At 41.7% G+C, this 23,279-nt stretch overlaps 2 protein-coding genes across 8 annotated transcripts in view; one reads left to right on the top strand and one right to left on the bottom strand.

The window, feature by feature from the left end:
• radil (Ras association and DIL domains) overlaps positions 1 to 2,652 on the top strand; it is a 31,066-nt gene extending 28,414 nt beyond the window's left edge. For all 6 annotated transcript variants that reach the window (XM_085161594.1, XM_085161593.1, XM_085161591.1 and 3 more), the window contains 2 exons: positions 721 to 860; positions 1,116 to 2,652. In XM_085161594.1, the coding sequence (XP_085017720.1) occupies positions 721 to 860; positions 1,116 to 1,215 (240 nt within the window). In that variant the 3' untranslated portion in view covers positions 1,216 to 2,652. The remainder of the gene's footprint in view (positions 1 to 720; positions 861 to 1,115) is intronic.
• Positions 2,265 to 23,273, bottom strand: foxk1 (forkhead box K1). Of its 2 annotated transcripts, none has more exons than XM_085161598.1 (9): positions 22,695 to 23,273; positions 12,832 to 13,044; positions 8,418 to 8,616; positions 8,147 to 8,293; positions 7,840 to 8,033; positions 7,412 to 7,584; positions 7,086 to 7,322; positions 6,297 to 6,467; positions 2,265 to 5,889 (listed from the first exon to the last, which is right to left on the bottom strand). In XM_085161598.1, the coding sequence occupies exons 1-9, from the start codon at positions 23,138 to 23,140 to the stop codon at positions 5,657 to 5,659; spliced, it is 2,013 nt and encodes a 670-aa protein (XP_085017724.1). In that variant the 5' UTR covers positions 23,141 to 23,273; the 3' UTR covers positions 2,265 to 5,656. The 2 variants fall into 2 exon arrangements, with proteins under 2 accessions (XP_085017724.1, XP_085017723.1); XM_085161597.1 differs by having other exon boundaries at positions 6,297 to 6,470; positions 22,695 to 23,272.
• Between the last annotated feature and the right edge of the window lie 6 nt (positions 23,274 to 23,279).

Here is a 23,279-nt window from a genome sequence, read left to right as displayed (position 1 = left end):
ACTGTTGGATAGTGTTCTTTAGCTTGCACTCTTCTCCATTCTTTCTCCAAACATAACCAGCATCTCTGAGGCCAAAGAGCTTTCGTTTTATAATTCTGGTATGCATCATTTTTCACCAGGTTGATCTTAGCATACAGTCTGGCTTGAAGGTGTCTCTTCTGCAGAAGTTGAGTTTTTCTTGGTCTTCAGCCTCACAGACCAGTCCGATGCAGGGCTCTAGGGATTGTCTTCTTTGAGACTACAATTCCCAACTTGGCTAAGTCATTCACTCGCGTCCCGGCAGTTGTTCTAGGGTCTTTAAACACATCTCTCACTAGTTTACTTTCCAGAGTCTTGATGCTTTCTCAAGTGACAGCTTGCTAAAGTTATTATATTGTGTGCAAATTGGAAGATAACACTCAGTTTTAACTTTATTTTACAAGCTTTGAGCATAATTCTGTTATTGTGTGCAAATAGAACTAAATGTTTTTCCTACCTATAACAAAAGGTTGTTAACGTTAGTGTCTAGAAAAGGACCAGAAAACCAGACCAGACTAACTAGAAAAGGTTCAATGGTAGAGGTAGTGGTGCTGCGTTTTGTACACTTCTAAATATCAGTTTAAATCAGCAGTTATCAGCAGTAATGAGCTGTTATGCAGCTTTAATGGACACCTGCCTCTGGCCAAGTACTTTCCCTGGCTGTGGCATCAATCGATTTCCATTGCTTTCTCCATCCTGCAGCACACTCCTCTCAACGCTCCAGGCATTTACATCCGGACTCTGATCCCCGATGGACCAGCCGCCTCTGACGGCAGACTGAGGATTGGAGACCGCATCCTGGCAGTGAACGGTACCAGTCTGATAGGAGCAGACTACCAGAGGTAAGGGAGAAGTTATAGTGGAGGCGTTAAACAGATGGTGGAGATAAATGATACCACTGAGTTATCACTGACTTCAATGACAATGAGGAAACTTCCCACATTGCTAACCACTGCTGTCAGCCTCATAAGCCGATTGATTACTTTGATTGGTCGAAACCCAGACAGTGATACCATGTTATCCTCACGTTTCTGCTGAGCATCAGGTAACCAGACTCTGTCCTTCTCCCTCCGCTTCCTCCCGTTTGTGCCATACAGCGCGGTGGATTTGATTCGTCTGGGAGGGGGTCGACTGCGTTTCCTGGTAGCCAAGTCCGACCCAGAGGTCTCGGAGAAGATCAGCGCCTCCTCCTGCTGATTACCTCGGCCTCCCAGCTAAGATATGCACAACATGCTACACCGGACTGGAGATAGGAACTAACAAGGAATACAGATGTGTGCATTGACAAACGGGATACACACACCACTCTCACCCAAAGGAGTACCTACGCCTCATGAAATATGAATGTGAAACCCAGCGTCTGCACAGCTCAAAGCCAAGCAGATTACACTCCACGACTCCACTGAACAGCTGCCGTACCTGCTTCCCTCACGCAGACTCCTGCTGGGTTTGTATAACAGACACAGTCTTAAACCCTCTGTGACTTCAAAGGAGTCCGCAGCGAGGAAAGTTGCCTAATTAATCAGCGTTTGAGGTGGGTTAGGTCTAACCAATCAGTATGCAGTGTGAGGCGGTTTGAAGCACAGCGGATTCTCATCAGTCAAGTCCAGAGGCACGTGTGACTTTTGCCAACAGTATTTTTGAGTCGTTTCTATTAAATTCCAGATGTAAATAGCACGCTGAGATGCCTACCTGTTCTCTGAAACAGGTGGACACAAACTGAAGATGTACTTTAGAATTTTAGAAGTATTTGCAAACAAAGTGAGCCTCAGTGAACCCCTGAATGTTTTGTAAATCCATTTGTTGTAGCGAGCAGTATCAGCATCTACTCCACAGGCGCAAGTTTGTGAACGAATGTTGACTTTTGCACTGAAGAGTGGAAGAAAACAACAGAGGGAGTGAACTGAAAAATCACAAGTAGTACAACCTCGCTCTCCCATTCCACCTGTGACATCGTACCTGGACTTTACTTAGTTAATAACCACACCATGAAGACCACATGCTCCACTCCAGACTCAGCTGCATCGTTGCAGTGCATTTAAACTGCAGCATAAACAGCTGTTTGTAAATATTCAACATTGTCTCACACGTATTATTTGGATCTTCAAAAGAAAAGTCGCCTTTGGGAACGACTCATGTTGTTGTGGGTTTTTTGTTTTTCCTGAAATATATTTGAGACACTAAAGCCTACAGACGGAGAAAAGGGAAAGTGCGGTCATTGGTTGTAAACTTTTTTTTGTATGTCATGGTTTGCTCAACAACATTACAAGAAAAGTGGCAGCCACCCATGCTGTTTGTGCTGGTTTTAAGTTAAAATATTGGGCTTGGATAGCTGCCTGGAATCAGATATAATTCTCTTTATTCTAATTATGCTTTGAATAAAAAAAATTTAGCAGCAGCAGTTATTTTACTAGACAAAACATCCCAGCTACCGTGGTCAAATAGTACAACATAAAGTACCTCCTGCCCCTGATCACTTTACCTTGATAGAAAAGATCAGAAGGTGAGGACGAGATAAAGAGAAGCCTGGAGCTCAGAGAGAGCTCGATTGCACTTATAAGAAACTTTTTAATGTGAAGGTGGATGTAAGCCTAGCTCTGCTGTGTAAAAACTACAAAGTCCTGAAGATGGACTCATGTGTCAGGTTGTTCCATGCATTTGGTGGAAAAAGAAAAACCCACTGTGGTAAAATCACTGCAATACCACGGTTGTGATTTTTAAAGTAAAATGAACAGACAGTCCATGAAGTGAAATTACATTTTTGACAAATTTGGATTCAACCTGCAAAACATCGTCCATGAAGTACCTGATAGAAAAATGTTTTTCTTTTTTTAAACCAAAGCTACAGAAAAAAAAAGAGATAAATTTAGATAGGAGTTTTAATTTGTATTGTTTTTGCTACATTTGCCATTTTTATGTGATTTATTAGTAGGGTTTTTTTTGAAAAATACAAAATAAAAATAGAACTGATGAGTTTACCATATATGATACACTTGGCATTGTGGGGTTAAGAAGCAGCTTATCACAGCGGCGTGATGTTCAAAGTTCAGCCGTGCCAGTTACGGTATCAGTGTCTCTATCAGTTATGAGACGGCATCATCACATTTTCTTTCTCCTCCTAAAGGAGGCATGAAAACACCTTTGCTCTATAATGTAGAGCCATGCTGACACGTCCAGATCCCGTCACTCACTCCAAATCCTTCCTCAGCAAATCCAAGTGTTGGACCACAGCATCAGCAGTGCTACAAGGGTCACCTGACTGACCATCACCACCAATCACAGCAGGGCATCCATTTCTAGCTTTACCTTACCATCTGATAATGTTTTCTAGAGTTGTAACTGGCTGGTTATTTGCACTGTGGATTTTTTTAAGCAAAGTGCGAAACTCTGCATGAGATATTTGCCAGTTTTACTTAAACCATAGTTTTTCTGATCATTTCTGCAGTTTGAAATTTGTTGGGTGTTTTCATTGTTTTTTTTTCCCAGTTTTGTTTCTTTCTTCTTCTTTTTTTGCAGTAACAGTTTCCTTTTGTGCGTTTCAGGGTTTGTATGGCATTGATCTCGTGCATGTTGACCCTCTTTTGGTCATTATTTATACTGTTGAAAATGACTTCAGAATAAAGATTGTTGGATACTCGAGTTTTGAATGGAACAACACCACAACACACTTCAAATTCATTCTTACACCCGACGGCAGACACTGTCGCACAGAAGAGCGAAGACAACACAACATTTAAGTCAATGAGGAACTTTAATTTGTGCTACACATTTGAACAAATCACAAAAACAGGAACATTTAAAAATACATATACTTTTCTATTTCCAGAATGTTTACGTATTGATGACTGCTGTTTTTTTTATACATATAGCAAAATATTTTTTCTCTCTTTCCAAAATAAGAAAAAATACCTTTGAAGAACTTTGTCATTTAGCAGATAGAGCAGCATACAATCATTACGCATCTTTTTTTAAAAATGTATTAATTTTTTTCTAATAATGTGCAACAACAATCACTGAATGCCTGATTCCCAGCTATAAACGAGGCCTGTGTGAGGGAATTTGAGTGGAAAAAAACCATCTAAAGAGAGTGAGAATGTGAGGTTGAGCAAAGAGTGGAGGGGAGGGAAGTGTTATAGAAAAATCTAATTGTGGCAGGAATCGCCGACAGCTTGACTCCTCTTTGGAGGCTGCGAAGATGAGAGAGTGCTTGGTGAGGAGAGGTAGACTGGGTGAAAGAAGAAGAACAAAACTGTAAAATGAATTTAAGGAAACAAGAAAAAGCAACAGTGTGTGAGCCGAGAACAGTAGGTGTCAGAAGTACCAAACAGAGTGGAAAAAAAAGAACTGTTGAAATTTGTGGTCATGTGTTGGTCCCGCCCTTCCCCTGACAAAAACCCCCAAAAAACCTGAAACGAATCTACCAATGCAGCACAACTGTCGCTGCTGTAGTGTCTCGCGATCGTCAGCTGTTAAAGCACTAAGTTACTCTAAAACAGTAAAGCCGTCTAAAGGTTAAAATAAAACAACAAAAATGTAGAAATATTTAAGGCTTTTAAAGGATTATTACAATAATGCTTCTGTGCTAAGACGATCCAAAAAAAAAAGTACGCACAGGCTGCTCCGTTTGCTTTTTTTTTTTTTTTTTTTTACCGCTACTGAAACAAAAAAATTAAAACAATCAGTTTGTCTACATTAGGTTAGCTCCACTTCAATCAACTCCATATAGTTGCCCGTTTCGCTCCTTCTCTCCCGTCCAAATGCTGCGATCTTCCTCAATCAGAGAAGCCTCGCGCCGATAAACCGCACTGGACTGAAGTGAAGCAAAAACTGCAAACTGCTGGTTTGTCATAACCTGAATTTCCTCGTATCTGTTCTCCAAAAACAACATACCTTTCTCTTTTTTTGCTTTTTGTTTGTTTTTTTTTCTTTAAAGCGAAGGCAAGAAGAGAGACGTCTCACATTCTGCTCTTTAAAATGAACGTCTGCCTTTTCTCGTCTGAGACCACTCGTTTGATGCCTTCTGTCTCGCTTTATCCTTGGAGAAGAGCCTCATGAAGAGTACAATCATATTCTTAAGTCTCCTGGGCCTTAACAACCTAGTGTGGGTGTATGCAGCTGAGTCCTCTCTAGCCTTCTGCCCACGACTGTACGAAACGACGCGATTCGTCGACTCTTAATGCTGACGGCCCTTTCTGTGGTCGCGGGGCCGTTCGGATCTCACGTTCCCTGGTTTTACGTCAGGCAGCGACTCTAATGAGAAGCGCAGGAGAGGTGAGTTCTTTGGCCTGAGAGTGATAAGTAATGTATCTGCGATGATATCCAACATTCACGTAGTAAGAGTAGTGCTGAAATGATTTTATTATAATTAATAACCTTAAATCTGTGTATTGTCAGTGAATGATGGATTACATTTTTAAAAATTGTAATTCTAAAACTTCTTTTTTTTAAATTTCAGCACAAATTCCAAAGGTTTCCTCTGCTTTTGACCGAAGTGTGTGTTCTTATGAATTAATTCCCTTCTGAGAGACCGCCTGTCGGCCATGTCGGCTACAGTCGTATCAAATAAGTATAAAAGGCGACGCGTTAAGGGGGCGATAGAGAGGCTGTCCACTGGGTATCTGGTGCGAGGCCCTGAGTTTTACTGCCTAGCGTCATGGGTTTGCGATGCCATGGCAACAATGACAGGCTGCTGACCGGGTGTGGCTTGATGCTGAGCAGATTCGGGGCCGCCATCGTCCTCCATCTTTGGCCGCTTGGCCTGGGGCTCGCCTGGTTGTCCAGCTAAAGTTTCTGCACTGGGCTGTCTGCTCACCAACACCGGAGGGGAGCTAGAGGCCTGAGCAGCCAAAATCTGCAGAGGACTACTCAGACCTGAACGGGACAAAACACGAAACAAGAAAATGAGCAAAGAATCGTTTAGTCCATTCGTGAAATGGTAAATGAACTGGTTTCTACTCTAGCTGAGCACTCAAACACACGTTTTACAGGTCATGTCACACAGAACTTTCTAGCCCAAGTGCCTTATCTAACATGTGCATGCATGTTAGATAAGGTGGTGAGCGGTTCAATATCTTGCTTTAAGACACTTCAACATGTATTCTGGAAAAGCCCGGGATCAAACCACTGACTGCTGATTAGTAGATGACCCGCACTGAGCCACAAACCCCCAGCTGTCTGCTGTAAAGAGGTCGGCCTTTTTCTTGAATATAATGAAACCTTAATGTGTTTAAAAGACAAAAAATACCATCCAAAAAAGAAAGGAAAAAAAAAAGTCTTACCAGATGCATTAGCAAGGCTGGTTGCTGTGACAACAGCAGCAGTGGTGTGTTTGCCATTCTGGGTAATGGGGCGAACGGGAAGTTGATGTAAACCTGGGGTCAGATTACGTGCTTCCCCGGCCTGCACCGCACTCTCCACAGTCTGGATCACTCGCTCTCTGGTCAGCTGGGCTTCTGAGGACAAAGCGTACGATTCAAACATGGGAACCCGTCAACAATCCAGCCAGATTTGGCTGCATTGGGTTGTTTTATCTCGTCTACACCAAAACACTAATGCAGTAATCAAACATTTGTCAGAATTTAGCATAATTCCCTAAATATCAGTTCACAGTATGCACCAGTAGTCCTGAAAATGCAGATCTTAAAAACATGACATAATGAGCCACAAAACACAATATCACATGGATTTACACCAAACAAACCTCATCTCTTCAGGGAGAGTGATAAACGTGTCTGATTCTACAGCAAATGGAAATTAAGGTCGCGAAACTCAGAGATTTGTTCATCATTTTGGCTACTGTCAGCTATACACGCTACAAGAAATATCTTGCGTTGCTGATTTGTGCAGTGAAGCTGAACAGTAAAGGTGAGACTGAGGAATAGCCCAGTATTCCCAGCACTGGACGGTAAAAACGAGTGGGCGTTAAGGATGTGAACAAGGCCACAACAGCTTTAAAGACTCGAAGCTGAACATCAGCAGACAAACTTTCCTGTGTATCACATTACAAAGGATTGCATCACACAGAAAAAGCATTTCAAAAATAGATTCCCCCCTCCAAACGGCCGTACCTCTGAGATCACTGTTGCCCTCTACCCCTCCAACAGCGCTGTACCCATTTGGAGGAACGCTGGTAACCACCCGCACCATGGTGACAGAGGGCTGAGAGGAGCTTTGGAACACATGGATGGGCTGGACTTGGCCACCGCCACCTGGAAGCAAAGCAAGGGCTTTCCCCGAGCCCGAGGACAGCGCTGTAGGGTGATGGGGAGTGGCCATGATGACAGGCTGAGCACTGACTGGGGAGCCTACGCAGAAGCAGACACAATTTACTTGATGTGTTTTAGCAAGCTCGTCATCTGCGGATCTTTGAAAGAGATTTAGTTTGCACGCTTACCTGGGGCACTCTGAGAATACCTGTACTCAGGTACAGATGCCAGTTTGTTAGCCAGCTGTTCGTGGTGGTCGTGGGGGATAGGCGAGCCCTCCCTGCTCAGACACTCGGGAGTCTGCAGCCCGCTTGAAGGAGGAGAAAGAAGCCCCTGGTGGGTCGGGGATGCTGGAGCACTCCTAAATAACAAAATACAGAAAAAGCAGAGAAATCAAATAACTAACCAACAGACTTTTAGTAAGACATGCAGAGCTCCTCACTGTCAGCACCCTCTACTCATTCAGGCAAACCTCAGAACCACACTTACTTTGTTCTGTCCAATCAAATGATCGCAAGGAGCAGAAGCAGAGAGAAGGGAGAGAGGGTTAACTGAATCATTGTGCGTGTCTGTGCGTGCAACTTGAAGGCCACGGATGACCCACTGCAAAGCCCACCTTGATGACAGGGGTCCAAACGGGGTCCTAAAGCAGGCCACCCCTCTTTGCCGTCTCTTCCTGAAGGCCTGCTCCACCAGCTTGGCCTCAGAGGCAGAATCCAGACGCCAAAAGCTTCCTTTCCCCGGCTCGTCCTGAGAGCGGGCCACTTTCAGGAAGTAGCGATTCAGAGACAGATTGTGTCTGATTGAGTTCTTGAAAAAGGAAAAACGTTTTGTCACTGGACACAGAAGCATCAGTTTGAAAGAAGAGAAAGTTTCCCAGCTTACTCGGGTTAAAGTTGTATTTCTAGACAAGACTACTGTACCTGCCAGCCCTTGTCTGCAGTGCGGTAGTAGGGGTAGTGTTTGGTGATGTATGCGTAGATGCCACTGAGAGTCAGCTGCTTGTCTTGGGCCGAGGAGATGGCCTGGACAATCAGCTGTGCATAGGAATAAGGTGGCTTGGACTCATCCTGGCCCGAAAAAAATAGACACGAGTCTAAATAAACATGCACTCATAATGACACACTCAGCTTTTTTTCTAAGGTTAAACATTAACAGTCGATTTCTTAGAAGCAATCAGGCCTGGATGTTTACCCGGGGACTGTCACCACCAGCTGACTCCGCTCGCTGCTCACTCCCCCCACTTCTCTGCTCAGCAATACTTCGTCTCTGCTCAGAAACAGCCTTGGCAGCATATTCGGCTGCTAACTGGAGGTCGGAGGTGATGTTGCGTCCGTAGCGATACCCCGATGACCCCGCCCCGCGCGGACTAGCTGGACAGGAGTTGGGAACACTGGGAAAGAGAGAGAAATAGAGGAAAGGGTTACCACTATGGTTTATGGCTACATGAAAAATGACCCACATAAGATGAGAGCCTTAATCTTGCAGTCAGTACTTGTTTCACAGGCTTACAGTCACATTAACAACTGTAACTCAGCACACAGACAAAACAAGCCAGATTTTACCTGATAATTACATTAACTTCTCCAAGAACACAGGATTACAAAGGGATTACTATTGCAAAAAAGTAATTAGATTGCTGTTACTTTCCCGTAAGCATGCTGCATTGCTGCGTTACTAAACCGTGAGTGTCTCATGACTATGACGTGTGAGCGTGCGACGTCCGTGGTAACAACAGACGTGTGTAGATCAACAGTGGATAATATGGAGTGCGGGAGAGAGTACAACCGTGCAGCGCAACTCTGCGTGGGAAGAAAACTTCTTTCTACAGTGAAAAATTAAACTTCAAATCTAAGCAAGCACCAAGGACGCTGCCACGGGAATGTGAAATTCACAGAGAAACCCCGGATCTTCCCACTGACATGGCCACTGTGGCACCGGGCAAACCTCCACCTGCTCCACTCCTGCTAAACAGGTGAAAACTGATTAAAGAGCAACAGGACTTAGTGCTGCTGAATCTCTGATTTAGTTAAATGTTTGCTGTGTTTTACTTGCATCTATTTAAAAGAATGAGTGAAAACACAATATATTATTTTATTTTATGTGCTGGAATATGCAGAAAATAGGTTTAAAATTTTTAAACAAATTTCTTGCATAGAATTACATTTTTGCTTGATGTAGTGTGCATAAAGTTAAAAGATTAAAACTGATGAAACAAATTTTTAAAAGAGACTTTTTCATTTGATTCAATTTAATATGATGGATTATTCAGAAAAAAATAGAACTGGGCTGAAAGGTCTACTGTTTTATTACCAACCTAATTTTGTTTTATTAGGTTGTGTATCATGTTTTTAAAAGTAAAAAAGTGACAGATGAAAAACTGCCTCACTGATCCACATGTACTGGTCTTGTCCCAGTCTTGTTCAGCTCTGGACAGAGGTTTTCCATGTCCAGGATTCTCAGTGTGACGCTGGCCCCTGGCCCCTTTCTTGCTCTGTTTGGCATCAGAGGGAATGAGGTGCTTCTACTGGGCTCTAAAAGACAGGCGCTATCATTCTGTTCCCTGTTGGCCCCTCCCACTCACAAACAGTGGTTATACGACCTCATGTCATGTCTAAAACTGGAAAAAATAAGACATTCGCTCCAAAATTCTTTCAATTTTTTTTTAATTTTTCAAATTTCGAAGCATGTGGGGTCCTTTTCTGATGCATTTCAAAATCGATAAGAATTTTTCAGGTGCATTCACTTTTGTCTGTGTGCAACTCCCTCATGTCAGGTGTGGAAATACAGTGTACAGGTGTTGTTCATTATTTACCATTTCTATGAAATTTGAATAGGACTGGAAAAACACAAAAGAATAAGAATCCACACCTCAGAGTAAAGCAAAACACACAAAAGAGAGAAGTGAACTAACTGTCATGAAATGATGTCCTTGGCCACTTCATGTTGTTCCCAGTAAAACTTAAAGCAACTGTTTCATTATCAACCGTCGCCTCACATGATTCACAAATGTAGTGTTTACAAAGATCATCGCCAGGCTGATATTAAAGTCCAGTAATAGTTATTTTCCTATATATCCATACTGACATTTATAATATAAATAACATTTATAATTTATAATAAACAGAAATGAAAAAGTAAAGAAGAGATGGAAGAAATACCCTTTGAGCATGTTACAGCGCTGATGTGGTCCAGTTTTAAAACCAGAGGGCAACATGTTTGGAAAAGCTGCAAACAACCAGCTCATTCGGGCAGAGCGCAAACAAAATAATCTACTCTTTGTTGTGACAATGAAACAAGTTTATTTTTCAAGTCATGTAAATATATGTGTTAGTAAAGACTCAGAAATAACTACACATGACAAATGTTAAGGAAATAAGATTAAATGTCATGTGTCAGAAAGAAAGAGAAAAAATATTGGCCAATATATCGGATTTCTTAAATCACCAAATATTGGTATCAGTATCGGCCTTCAGATCTTATACTGGTTGAGTCATAAAAGGCTTTGCCTTACACACAAGAACTAAATCTAGAAGGAAAAAAAACCAGAAACACACAACAATGACCATAAATACATTAATTATTAACTCGGCTTTATCTGCTGCTGTTGTGAAAGAGAGACAGAGAGCACAAGGAAATCCCAGCAACTTCTCATACTGTACACACCTGCTTCTGTTAGTAAAGTAAACAATGGTTTCTGGGAGAGTCAGTAAGCTTTGATTTGCCTCTAGCAACAAAGAGCCACGGATACAGACGGGGGGAGAGAGAGTGTGTTTTTAGTTTGTGGCTGGAGGAACTAGGCTGCAGGCTCTGTTTTCATAAACTCAGAGCTGAAAAATGAATACGGACTAACACAAACATATTTTTGTACTTTTCGGAAGTACAAAAAAAATACTGAAATCTGTATCCGTCAGTCTGCTAGGACTTTGTTATTTGTGCCTCCACGGGGGAGCAAGGGTCATCTTTGCTTTCCCCCGGACACTCTTAAAACAACCATCCCCCCGCAGACCACGTGCACGAGGCCCAGCAATGCAAGAGTGCATGCTGGCAGAGAAAGGAGAGTGAGATCTTACGCTGTGCATTTAAGTTGCCAAGCAGGAAAAGTCACTCTTAGCTCCCTGTAAGAGGGACCACGTGCTTTTACACAATACTCTTCTGCCATACACAGCGGTGTGTATGTACCAGGAAGGCTGGCCCGACTATGTGCCCGAAAAAGGCCACGGTGAGAGCGGCGCAGAAATGTTTGAGCGAGCGTCTTTAGTGTCTGTAGTGTGTCTGTAGTGTTTCCACGTGTGAGAGAACAGGAGCTGAGGGTTGAGTGGGAGGGGCAGGGGGCTCGGAAAAGGAAACCACTAATGGACGGGAAAACGGCCCACAAGCAAAACAATCTGCCCTCGATAGCCAATCGCAGGCCTCGAAGCGGCAGCCATCCCATATAAGGCAAGCACGCGCGCTGACATTGGTGGGGATGCATGATGCAAAGGCAGAGAGAGACCACCAGAGGGCACGCACAGCTCCGTCGAACACTCACACATGACGTGTATATTTACAGAGCACAGATTTCTTTTAAACATGTGCCTTCACAGCCTATGAAACTCAAGCTTTCTCTCTCTGAGTGCAGATACAAGCACATCTTCAGCTACAGTGCATGTCAGCAGCGCACAACACACTACACTTTTGTTTCACAAAAAAGAAACTAACAGCTCATCTGAGAACTTTCATTGTACACCCAGCGTTGTTTTAAAACTCCTCCAACAGATCATCCTCTCTCACTGATACCATTTACATAAATAAGACACTGAAAAAAAGTTTTTTTAAAAAGGGTTTGTATTTAATTTACCCATTTATTTTTTATTCTTTTTGGTTACTGTCTCCTGTTTCTTTTTATACAAGTGCTGTCTGCGTACTTACTCGACCTCTTCCACTTCCAGTACCAGCTTTAATAATTATTCAGATAATACAAGTTTTATCATCCGGTTAATACGTAAATCGTAAATTAAGTAAATCGGTCTTATTGAGACATCTAAAATCTAAAAGTATGTTTTGATCAAATTTGACCAAACTAACAAAAAGTGAAACTGAGGATATATCCTGTATATTTCTCTTTTACTCAAGTTTCATTAGATTTCCAAGTTTATAAAATTGTTTCCGCTTACAAGTCGATTTTTTCTTTTTGTTTTAGTTAACTACTTTTTCCCCACATCTCGCTTTTAGTTTTAGTTAACTATAAGAAACGTGGTTGTTAACACATTCACGTTACACACCGACACCAGGACGAGACAAACTCTGCATCTCAGGGGTGTTCACCTAATTTTAGAGAATCCACCATAAAACACGAGCCAAATCAAAATGTGTGCTATAGTGACCGTTTGGGAAATAAGGGAGCAGCTAAAAGTACCTCTAATACTAATCAATACTTATTGGAAAATAAATGTTTTCTTAATTATTGGGGATTGAATGAAAAGGTGCATTGAACTAGTTTGGCAAGAATTCCTTCCAAAGAAAAACATCCTCCTGCTTTAACTGCAAATCCGGACGGCCTACTTTGCATTTATGAACGCTGCTTGAATTGATCAGCGTCCACGTGATTGTGTGTCTGGTGGCTTACCTGATGGTGCCTGTGGGTGAGGGCAGCGGAGAGCCAAACGCCCTCATGTGCTCTTCGTGCTGCTGCGCCGTGGGAATGCTGATTTTAAGAGGAGAAATTTGGGGCAGAAGCGAGCGAGCGGGAGACTGCTGCTCCCTCTCCCGGTGCTCCTCAACCTCCAGGAGTGACATGAACTGGATCTTGATCGCCGTGCTGGGAAAACGAAACATGCACCTAAAGAGCAGCAGGGAAGGGGAGGGCCACAGGACGGGGAGAAAAAGCAAAAAAGAGAGATGATGTCATGTTGGTTCAACCACACAGTAAAGCATTAAAACATTAACAGATCAGCACTTCAGAGTTGTGTTTAAACCTTCTCGTCAATGACAATTTAAACATTTCCTGTGCAACTAAGTAACTTGTATTGCAGGGGGAGATGGTGAGATACGACTGAATTTGAGAAGAAAAAAAAACAGCTAAATGACTGGTGGTGACATTGTTTTGTCAACCAACATCTCCAAGGGCAAGAACAAACATTCAAACTCAACATCATTACACGTTTTACGGCAAAACAAACACCCGTGCAGATCTCCCTTAATAATAAATCATAATGAGACTGCACTTCCCACGTAACTACAGGGGTTTGTTTACATTTCAAACAATATCACACCACCTCTTGTGGATAAAAACCTCGACAAAGCTCACCAGGCCTGCACCTCCTTTTCTATTCTGCTTTTAAACAGGTCTGAACAACCTCCTCGATAAAAAGCGAGGATCAGTCACAGGTCCACGTTAGTTCAAGCCTAAACAAAGCTAATTACATGTGTGAGGGATCTGGTAAATGTTTTACAATGGAAACTTAATGATTGGTGACTGGTTGTTTCAATTTCCTCCCAACTGACTCTGGCAGCTGGGTCGTGTCTTTACTGCACCCTTTCTGATCTCAAGGCAAAGACACTGAAGCCCCGTTAATTCTACAAAAGAAAGGAAATATCCACAAAGGATCAGAGTGTTGAAAGATGTTCCAGACACACCAGTCTGATAGAGAGAAAAGAATTACATGGAGAGAGAGAGAGAAAGATGAAGCGTTCTTCCTGAAAACCGGCAGCTGTCACTGGATTCTTGAAAACACTGCTCACAGCTGTTTTGGCCTATAGTGCTCCATCCTCCAGCACCAGGTGCCCGGGCACAGATAGCACGAGGCCTTGCGGCAGCCCTGCAGAAGCTACAGCTTTTGACAGCTGAGGCAGAAAAGACGCATTCAGCAAACAAAAGGAAAAAAAAGAAAAACATCTTTCTTCTGTCCTTCAGCTCAATGTCAGACAGGCAGAGAGAAAAAACTCACAGGACAGTTCGACTCAATTTCACTAAAGTAAATAGAAAACCTGGAACAAGCTTGAGTAGTTAAACTGGACCAAGAGTTAGCTTCTTAAGCAGCAATAGTAGTAGTCTACTGTGTGGATGCATTACTCCAGCTAGCTAATTTAGGACTTATTAAGGAGCTAAACAAATGTAAGATATGGAGGAAAATGGGGAACATGGCTACTGTCTGAAACAGGACTGTGCACTAGGGGTGGGCGATATACCACCCCTAGATATACCACCCCTGTACCGCAATACAGCGGTATTACACCAATACCGCTGTATTGCGGTAGGACTTGTGAACCTATGGACTGAATTAAACTGTTAACACATGACCTATCACAGGCCCATGAAACTAAACTGATCTCATACTGGACTAAACCTCATCCCACCTCCTTTTTGGAACCTAATAAGCTGTTTTGTATTGTCGACCTTATTTTTGTTTGAGAGATAGATATAGATATAGATATATATAGATATATATAGATATAGATATATAGATATAGATATAGATATATATAGATATAGATATATAGATATATAGATATTAGGGGTGCAACGATACTCGTATCGATATTGAACCGTTCGATACAGTGCTTTCGGTTCGGTACGCAAATGTATCGAACAATACAACATTTTTAATTTATTTTATCAACTTTCCTTCTGGCGGTGCTGTCTGTGTTGAGTGCTCAGTGGATCTGCGCTCGACAGTGCAGTCTAGGCGGAGTAGTCGAACGCAGATTCACTGAGCAGGGCAAGCTAGCAGACAGAAGCTAAGCTCTCGTTGCAACATGGCAAATTGAACCTCCCCCACCCTCATTCAGATCTGGCGTCTGGAACTATTTTGGTTTTCATGTGACGTATGACCCTGAAGGTAAGCGCGTCATGGACTATAGTAAAACAGTATGTTGGATGTGCCAGCAATGCTCAATTACATGGGTGGGAACTAGTGTGTTAGCGCAGTTAGCTCGTTAACGTGTTGGCTGTCCAGTCCCACGCACCAGGCGATCTGCGGTAGCTTGTTAACGGAGATTTGCCGTGTTGTGGCGTTAACGTCATTTCAACGAGATTTACGCTGACAGCACTAGTGGGAACACAACTAATATGACTGCACATTTACACCAACGTCATCCTAGTGCAAAGACAAGTGGAAGCAGACAAAAACAACAAGCAGCATGCTACAAACTTTACCCGAGTCATTTAGACAACTGTTAGCACATGATTCTCCTTATGGGGACATGATATGTTTAATATGCTGCTGAGAATATAGCCCAGAAGAAGCGTATAGTATAGCTTTTATTTTGGAAAGAGCCATTTCTCTGTAATAAACTCTCTTTTCCAAAGATGAGTGATTCCTCAATCAGATACAGGGCTCGCAAAATCGCTAGCGATTTTTCCAGTCGGGCTACCAAAATCTATCTTTGCCCTATCGTAGGAAGGAAAAATATATGTCAATGCTTTTGCATTCTTTCGGAAATGTAGCTGGTTAATTATGTCATTGGCATCGGTGAGCCACTGTCAATATGTGACATATTGAAATCGCGTTTGAATTTGCGCTTGTTTTTTGCTTTCACTTTGCAATCTCCCGAACTGTGTATAGAGAGCGACAGCACTGATTGGTGAGTTATGATAATTTGCGCACCAATTCCTCTGACATCGTCTTATCAATCATTAGCTTACTATGCAAACATGACAAGTGAAATCTCCCGCAGCAAGCTTAAACATGTGAGAGGTTGATCGCGCAGAGAGTCGCTGAGCGTTATGTGAGTGCGTGTGTAAAAGCAGCAGGATATATATTTTAGTTCTGCTGAGCCAAATAAGACAGGTCAGGGTGAAGAAGTGACAGCCAAAGAAAAGCTTACCACAAAACGGAAAAGTTATGACAAATCAGACTATAAGGCAAAAAGAAAGTGCAGCTTTATGGTTTCATGGACAAACGAATTTCTGTGGCTGCAATATGACAAGCTAAATAACCAGGGCTGCACATAAGTGGTCCGCAGGTGCGCATTCGCTGTCAAAATAAAAAACGCGCACAAGATAAGAAGTTGCAACGCGTGTTTGCATACATAAGATTTTCAGGAGGAGGACAGACATTTGTTTAGAACTCTTAAAGATGTCGGAGAAGCTCCTTTAAGCAATTACTTTGATGTTCCTCCACCTCCAAAGAAATGTCAGAAGGAGTCCGAACCACAAAAGAAGCGCGTATTATCTATATCTATCTCTATCTATCTATATATATCTCTATCTATCTATCTATCTATCTATCTATCTATCTATCTATCTATCTATCTATCTATCTATATATATATATATATATATATATATATATATATATATATATATAGATATATATATATATATATATATATATATATATATATATATATATCTCTCTCTCTCTCTCTCTATATATATATATATATATATAGATATATATATATAGAGAGAGAGAGAGAGAGAGAGAGAGAGAGAGAGAGAGAGAGAGATATATATAGATATATATATATATATATATATATATATATAGAGAGAGAGAGAGAGAGAGATAGAGAGATATATCTATCTATATATATCTATATCTGTATATGTATGTATGTATATATATGTATGCATATATATGTATGTATATATGTATGTATGTGCGCGTGCATGCAAGCTCCATTTTGGTTTCCTGTGTTTTATTCACACACTAAGGCTCCATAGCCAAAACTACTTCTGATAGCTCATTGTCTATGAAGCTGCAGTAAGGCGCCCTGGTCCTTTATGCGCGTTACATTTGTCTAATAAGCCACTTAACATTCAAGCAAAACAAAAAAAACCCTACAAAGGAAGTTCAACATAACCGGGCTTCTTTCTTTGTGTTAGCAGACTCGACAAAACCTAAACCCCAAGATTGAGTAATAGTTACCACAACTTATTTACTTTCTCTGTTAAGCCAGGCTTTCCGCCTCAGACTCTGCATGCTCATGTGAAAGAATAATAATAATAATAAAAAAATAAGGTGCATTTCACAGGTCACGTGACTTCTTCCACACACAAAAAATGATCGCTCGGAATGCTGCCTACTCCAGGGAAAACGGAAGACAAAATGGTGATTAAAAAATCTATAAAGACCATGAAAACACTACAAATAAGACAAAAAAATAATGGTGCAGAAAATTGTTAATCTTTGAATTTATCACACATAGCATTAAAATAAACTAAGGAATTGTTTTATCACTGAGTGCGCTCTCAGTGCACATTATTTTTAAGGTGACTGCTGCATATCGGAGCTCTGAAACTTTAAACTGGAGCCACACTGGTGTGTGTTCTATGTTCCAATTCCAGCGGTGTAAAAGAGACTAAGCAGCAGATTAGAATCAAATACAACATCATTTATACTTTTTCTGCTTCACCAAATAAATACATGCATTCCTGTGAAATGCACTGTTTGTATTACATTCACTTGTTTTAGTAGGTACAGCTTAACAATTTGGACATGTAACACACATTTTCAGAGTATGGGATTTAAAACGTGCTGTAAATGAGAGAATCGGTGAAAACATGGCACTTCCAGACACTTTTTAACAGAAACTCAGAACATAACCTGCGATTCTGTACTGTACAGGAGAGACGTCACGGAGGAGATTGTCTGCAGCGATCAGGGCGCAGGACACAATGTGACGTAAAAAAAAAAAAAAAAAAAAGCATGCAAACTTGCACTAAAAAATCCGCGAAACAGCGAGGTGAAATGTGAACCTCGTTATTAGCGAGGGACCACTGTAATTTTGAAGGTAAGTCACAACATACCCTTCGGAAATACTAATGTATAGAAACCCTTACCAGCAATCGTTCATTTTTTTGTGTGGCTTTTTTCACGGTTTGTTAACATGTTGTGTAGGTGTGTACTTGACTAGCTGATCTCGACATAACGGCAGAAACATCTGGTTTGACTATTCTTCACCTGTAGTTTGAATGCTGAACATTTGCCTGTTTAAATCATAAGACCAGTCACTATACAGAGATGTGCTGCTGAATGTGGACGATGTGTCTTCTGCATGCAGTGATGCAGTTCTGCTTGTGTTGAGTGATGTAAACAACTGATCGATCTAAACTCTTTAAACGTCAAAATTGATCATTAGATTTTTTTTATGACACAACAGTGGTGAGTGTTCCCACCTTCTGCTCTTTGTAACTTAACGCCATCTTTCAGTTTTGGACATGATTTTGGAGTATATCTTCGCAGTAGCGATTGACCGCAAAGTAAAGCTACCGGAAGTGTACAACCCCACATCCGGTCTCAAACCAGGAAGTTAGCATTTTCTCGTGCACAGGGTCAATTAGGGCTGCCACAAACGATTATTATTTTTGCAATTAGTTGACTAATCAGCTCATGCATCCATTGAACGTAAAACGTACAGCTTATTGGACCAGCAGCATCTGCTCTTATTTAACTATCATTAGCTTACAGGTTTAAGTGTTTAAGGTATGTGCCAACTAAAAATAAAGACAAGATGATAGTTTATTGAATTTAAATGAAATTTGCAGATTGTTTCAGAGAAGTTTAATAAACTCAGCCGTCTGCTCCTTGCTATCTAAAATATAACAGGACACCGGAGTATACTCTGGAGCATCTCACACTTCTGATAATCAGTTGCCTGCTTGATGTTTATTCAGCTGTGTAAAAACTATAACTTTAATCTCAGCCAAACCGATTTACTCAGGAACAAATAAAATACTGAAAAAAGCCAAACAATAACATTTTTAAGTTATCTAAGTGACTTATATATGTTTAACCTGAGTAGCGAAAGGCGGCGGTGGGTTTGAAAACGATTTGCCGGAGTCCGGTGTTCTCACGGGCTCTAGTGAGCCTTGCCCCCGGCTAGCTATCGAGCTAGTGGGTAACAGACGTCTCCGAAAACGTCGGAGCGCTTTTGAAAATATGTGGTGTCTTGATAAACTGAGCAGATATTTGAGGTTTACACAGCTACATTCTCGCCTGAAAATATGTTAAGTTTATTTTGTGACCCAGAAAGAATAATAAGAGTAATATTAACCTCCTAAGACCCGAACTCTCCCACAGCATGCATTTTTGATTTCTCTTTGATATTTGGGCATATTGGGGCCCAATGAATGTAAAAACAAAGAACTACCAGGTTTTTTGTTTTTTTTTTTACCTGATTTGTTTCTAAGAAAAATGGGAGCCACATATGAGGATATTCATTTAAAATGTTGATAGAACAGTGGCAGTACAACGTCCTCGTACGTGGATATCAGGTCCTTGTAGAGCAAAATTGAGTATTTTGGTCTAAATAACCCAAAATGTGATGTCCACATATGTGGACGCCAGGTCCTAGGAGGTTAAAACTAACTAGCTGCCGCCATTGTTGGAAACTGAGCAGGGTCGCGCTATGAATTCAGGGACAGTTTCTTCTTCTTCGGGGTTTGATGGCAGCTGGCATCCTTGTACATGCAGTGCTGCAATCTTCTGTTTCAGTCCGTTATTACACTCTTAAATCCTACTACTTATTCCTGTGTCTTTTGTGATCTTACAAAGCTTCAAACGACGTGTCGGCTATTAAATTAGTCGTCGATGATTTTGATAGTCGACGTAATCGTGACTAGTCGACTAATCGTGGTAGCCCTACCATCAATCTGGCTTTATAGTGTCAGTGTTGTGTCTACACATAACAGAGAACCTAGCAAAGAAACCATTTTAAATTCTACCTTTAGGCACTTTGTCACTAGCAGCATGTTGCAAAAAAACACATGATTTGTTCTAATTTCTTTAGCTGAATGTATGAAAAGTGCCAAAGATAACACAGTTTGTCTGGATATAGAATATTTTTTCAAAAACTAGGTGATCCACAAAGATCTATCTGCAGCAGAAAGCAGTATTTGAAAGCTGTGTCGTTTTAAAAAAATGTAAAAATAGGAAAAAAAATTTGCAGGATCTGAGCGTTGCACAGTTGATGCATCTACTGTTCACTGAAGCCTCATTAGAAGTGGTCTCAGTGGAAGGCTGGATATCAAGAAGACATTCTTTAAAAAAGGCAAAACTGGGAGAAAAGGTTGAGGATTGCCAAATTACAGAAGAACTAGATTTATAAAAACAAATCAGTGGCAACAGGTCTTACGAAGTGATGAAATCAAATTTGAGGTTCAATCAGTATGCATGGAGGTCAGGAGGGAGATACAGCATTTAATGGCTACAGCATGGTGAAGGCTCTGTCATGGTTTGACAACAGTGTTAGAGATCTTGTTAGAAATTATGGAACTATGAACACAGAAAAGAACCATCAGATTTTGATCCACCATGCAATACCATCTGGAAAGCATCTGATTGACAGTGGCTTCATTTTTCAGCATGACAATGATCTCAAACACATGCTAATGCAGTAAAAGCATACCCAGATAGAAAAGCACACAATGAAACACTCTCAGTCATGGACTGGCCTCCCCAGAGCTGAACCTTAACATTAATGAAGCAGTGTGGGAGCATATTGACAGAGAATGTAACAAAACAAAGCCAAAATCTAAGGAAAAGCTTTGAATGTCACGTAAGAAGCCTGGAGAAATATTCCTGAAGACTACTTAAAGAAATCAGAAGAAAACTGCCTTAGAAAACAGACTGAAGAATAAAGGTGGTCATATCATGACTTCTCAAGTTGTTAAAATTGCACAAACTCAAAAACAGAGTTTGCAATTATTGAAACCTGCAAACATACATGGAAATAAATCATATGAGGCAAAAACAGCCTCATATGATTTATTTCCATGTATGTTTGCAGGTTTCAATAATTATTAGCCCTCATTTACCATTTTCATTGGAAAACATAAACAAATGAAGGGTGCGCAAGACTTTTGCACAATCCTGTATAAATTGATAAATTACTATACACGAGTGGCAATATGTAGCTGATGAAACACAAACCGAAAGCAAAATTAAATGTACTTTTTTAATCTAACTAATCATTTGTCACTTTTTAGGGAAAGTTGCACAGCATTTGTTTGCTCAAGCTTCTTACATTAAAGTGTTTGTTGCTGCTTCTGTCTTATATAAGGGTAAACTGAATTTTAGAGCAGAATTTGAAGGACTTTTTTTGGTAATAGTTTCATTTTTTTCCTTTGAGAAAATTAATTCTAATAAGCCACTATCGTTTGTTTAGATCTGCACTTAATCTAGCTCAGTCTTTATTTTTATTTTATTTCTTTATGTCTTTTTGCTCAGCAGTATCACAATGAAATTAATTTGCAAATCGTGACAATGCAGAGAAATTGTTGTCTTTCAGATTTAATTCGGTGCAGTTTTGCTAGCTCTGTAATCTCGAGAAAACCCTCCAGGGCCAAAGCAAACCAAGCAAACATGGCTGTGGCCTTGGCTCGCAAGTCAGTGTTTACTTCGTCATGTGCGCCTGCAGCGAGGATATCGCCCCAGTCTGCACTTCCGGTTCAATAACCGACACACCCCCAAACAGTGTTTCGAGCCAATCAGAGAAGACAAAGACACCCCCCACCCAAACACACTCATACTGCCTCCACCCTATGATTGACACACACAAAACCGAAGATTTCCGTTTGTAAGCTTGCAACTGTACTAAACAAACCAGTGAAAGCAACGTGTGTAAACGCGACAGCTCTGCAACCGCAGGGGAAAAAAGAGCTACATTCCACTGTACCCGAGATATACAACAGAAAAAGAGGAAAAACGTGTTTCAAGTTTCAATATTTACCAAAAAACTTCCGTCTTCCTCGAAGAACCGTGAGATGACATGTCTGGGATGCGTTTGTTTACATTAATGTTTACGTGACACGTCGGCCAATAGTCTGGGAGCTAGTAGCGAGCATAATCACTCAAGCTACAAGATGTGCCAATTCATTTATTTTGAAAATTAGATTACTTTAGAAAGTTATTTCAACGACAATATAACACGCTGTACTTATGCAAAAACACCAACCAGTTGCAGCACTTTGAAAGAAAAAATAATAATTTACTAACTGCTTATGCTTGTCAGCAGGCCGGGAAAATGCAGCTAGGTTTGCTAACGGCTAAAACTAGCTAGACTGATTCACTCATTCAGCGGGTTGAAGGTAAAGCTGAAGGGGTCCACTAAGAACATCCGGGCGAACTGAATATTAATTGAATATGAACGCATAACATCGCTATGAGTTACACTGGAGATCTGACAGCTTATCGTGTTCCACCTTTACTGTCCAGACCTAGGCTGCCATTACTATGCAACACCAAGCCGCTCTGGTAGGGGTGTCGTGACAAACTTTGTACCCCGGACAGGATAGGTGTCCCGTTTGGCCCTGTCATCGTGGAGGTCGTTTTGTATTGATGTTCTCCCCGTCAGTGTTCAGAAATCTATTCGTGAGGCTAACTTGGGTTTACAATTGAGTCGTTTTACTGTTTGAAGTAACCGCTAGACCTCCACTGTTAATGCATAAAATAAACTTTAGTGTGAGAAGCCCTGCAACGTCCAGCCACCGTGTTATCACGGGAAGCCTGACTGCAGCGGCTAGGCTTAGCTGACCGCACTCACTCTCTGGGTAGCGGCAGTGGTGGCGCCCCTCTTCGCTGGAAGACCCCGTCCACGAATACACCGTTCTTGCCCAGGCACCGGAGGGAAAAACCACTCGCCTCGTCGTAGGTGATCTGCAGGTGCCGTCGGGAAATGAAACTCGAGTGACCCATGTTGATGTCCACGGAGCCGTGAGAAGAGTTCCGGCCTATGGTGACCGTCCTTTGGCGCATGACATACTCAAAGTCCCGGCCCTCGAGCCTGGCCAGGGCCTGCGGAGGAGTAGAGGCGAGCCGCACGGGAAGAATCCCGGCGTCTGTGCGGGCATCCATCACCGGAGGACCCAGAAGGGCGAACGAGGGCTGGTGAAAGGTGTGCGAGGTCACCGCGACGCGCACCGGGCTGCACGGAGCCGACTGTAAAGCTAGCAGGGCTCGAGCCCCGGTGTCATCCCGGTAGTCTGCCATCTTCTTTTGGAGGGTCAACACTCTCGCACGCGCACACACTTAACTTCTCGCACACACAGAGTTGCAACGTGAGAGTTTTCGGCTAGGGAACTTGTTCACTCCGTGGCTGACGAACAACATGGAGTCCGGCTCAGTGGAA

Source organism: Neolamprologus multifasciatus, chromosome 6 (genome assembly GCF_963576455.1).
Source record: "Neolamprologus multifasciatus chromosome 6, fNeoMul1.2, whole genome shotgun sequence".
Taxonomy (NCBI): domain Eukaryota; kingdom Metazoa; phylum Chordata; class Actinopteri; order Cichliformes; family Cichlidae; genus Neolamprologus; species Neolamprologus multifasciatus.
This window is presented reverse-complemented; position numbering and strand designations above follow the sequence as displayed.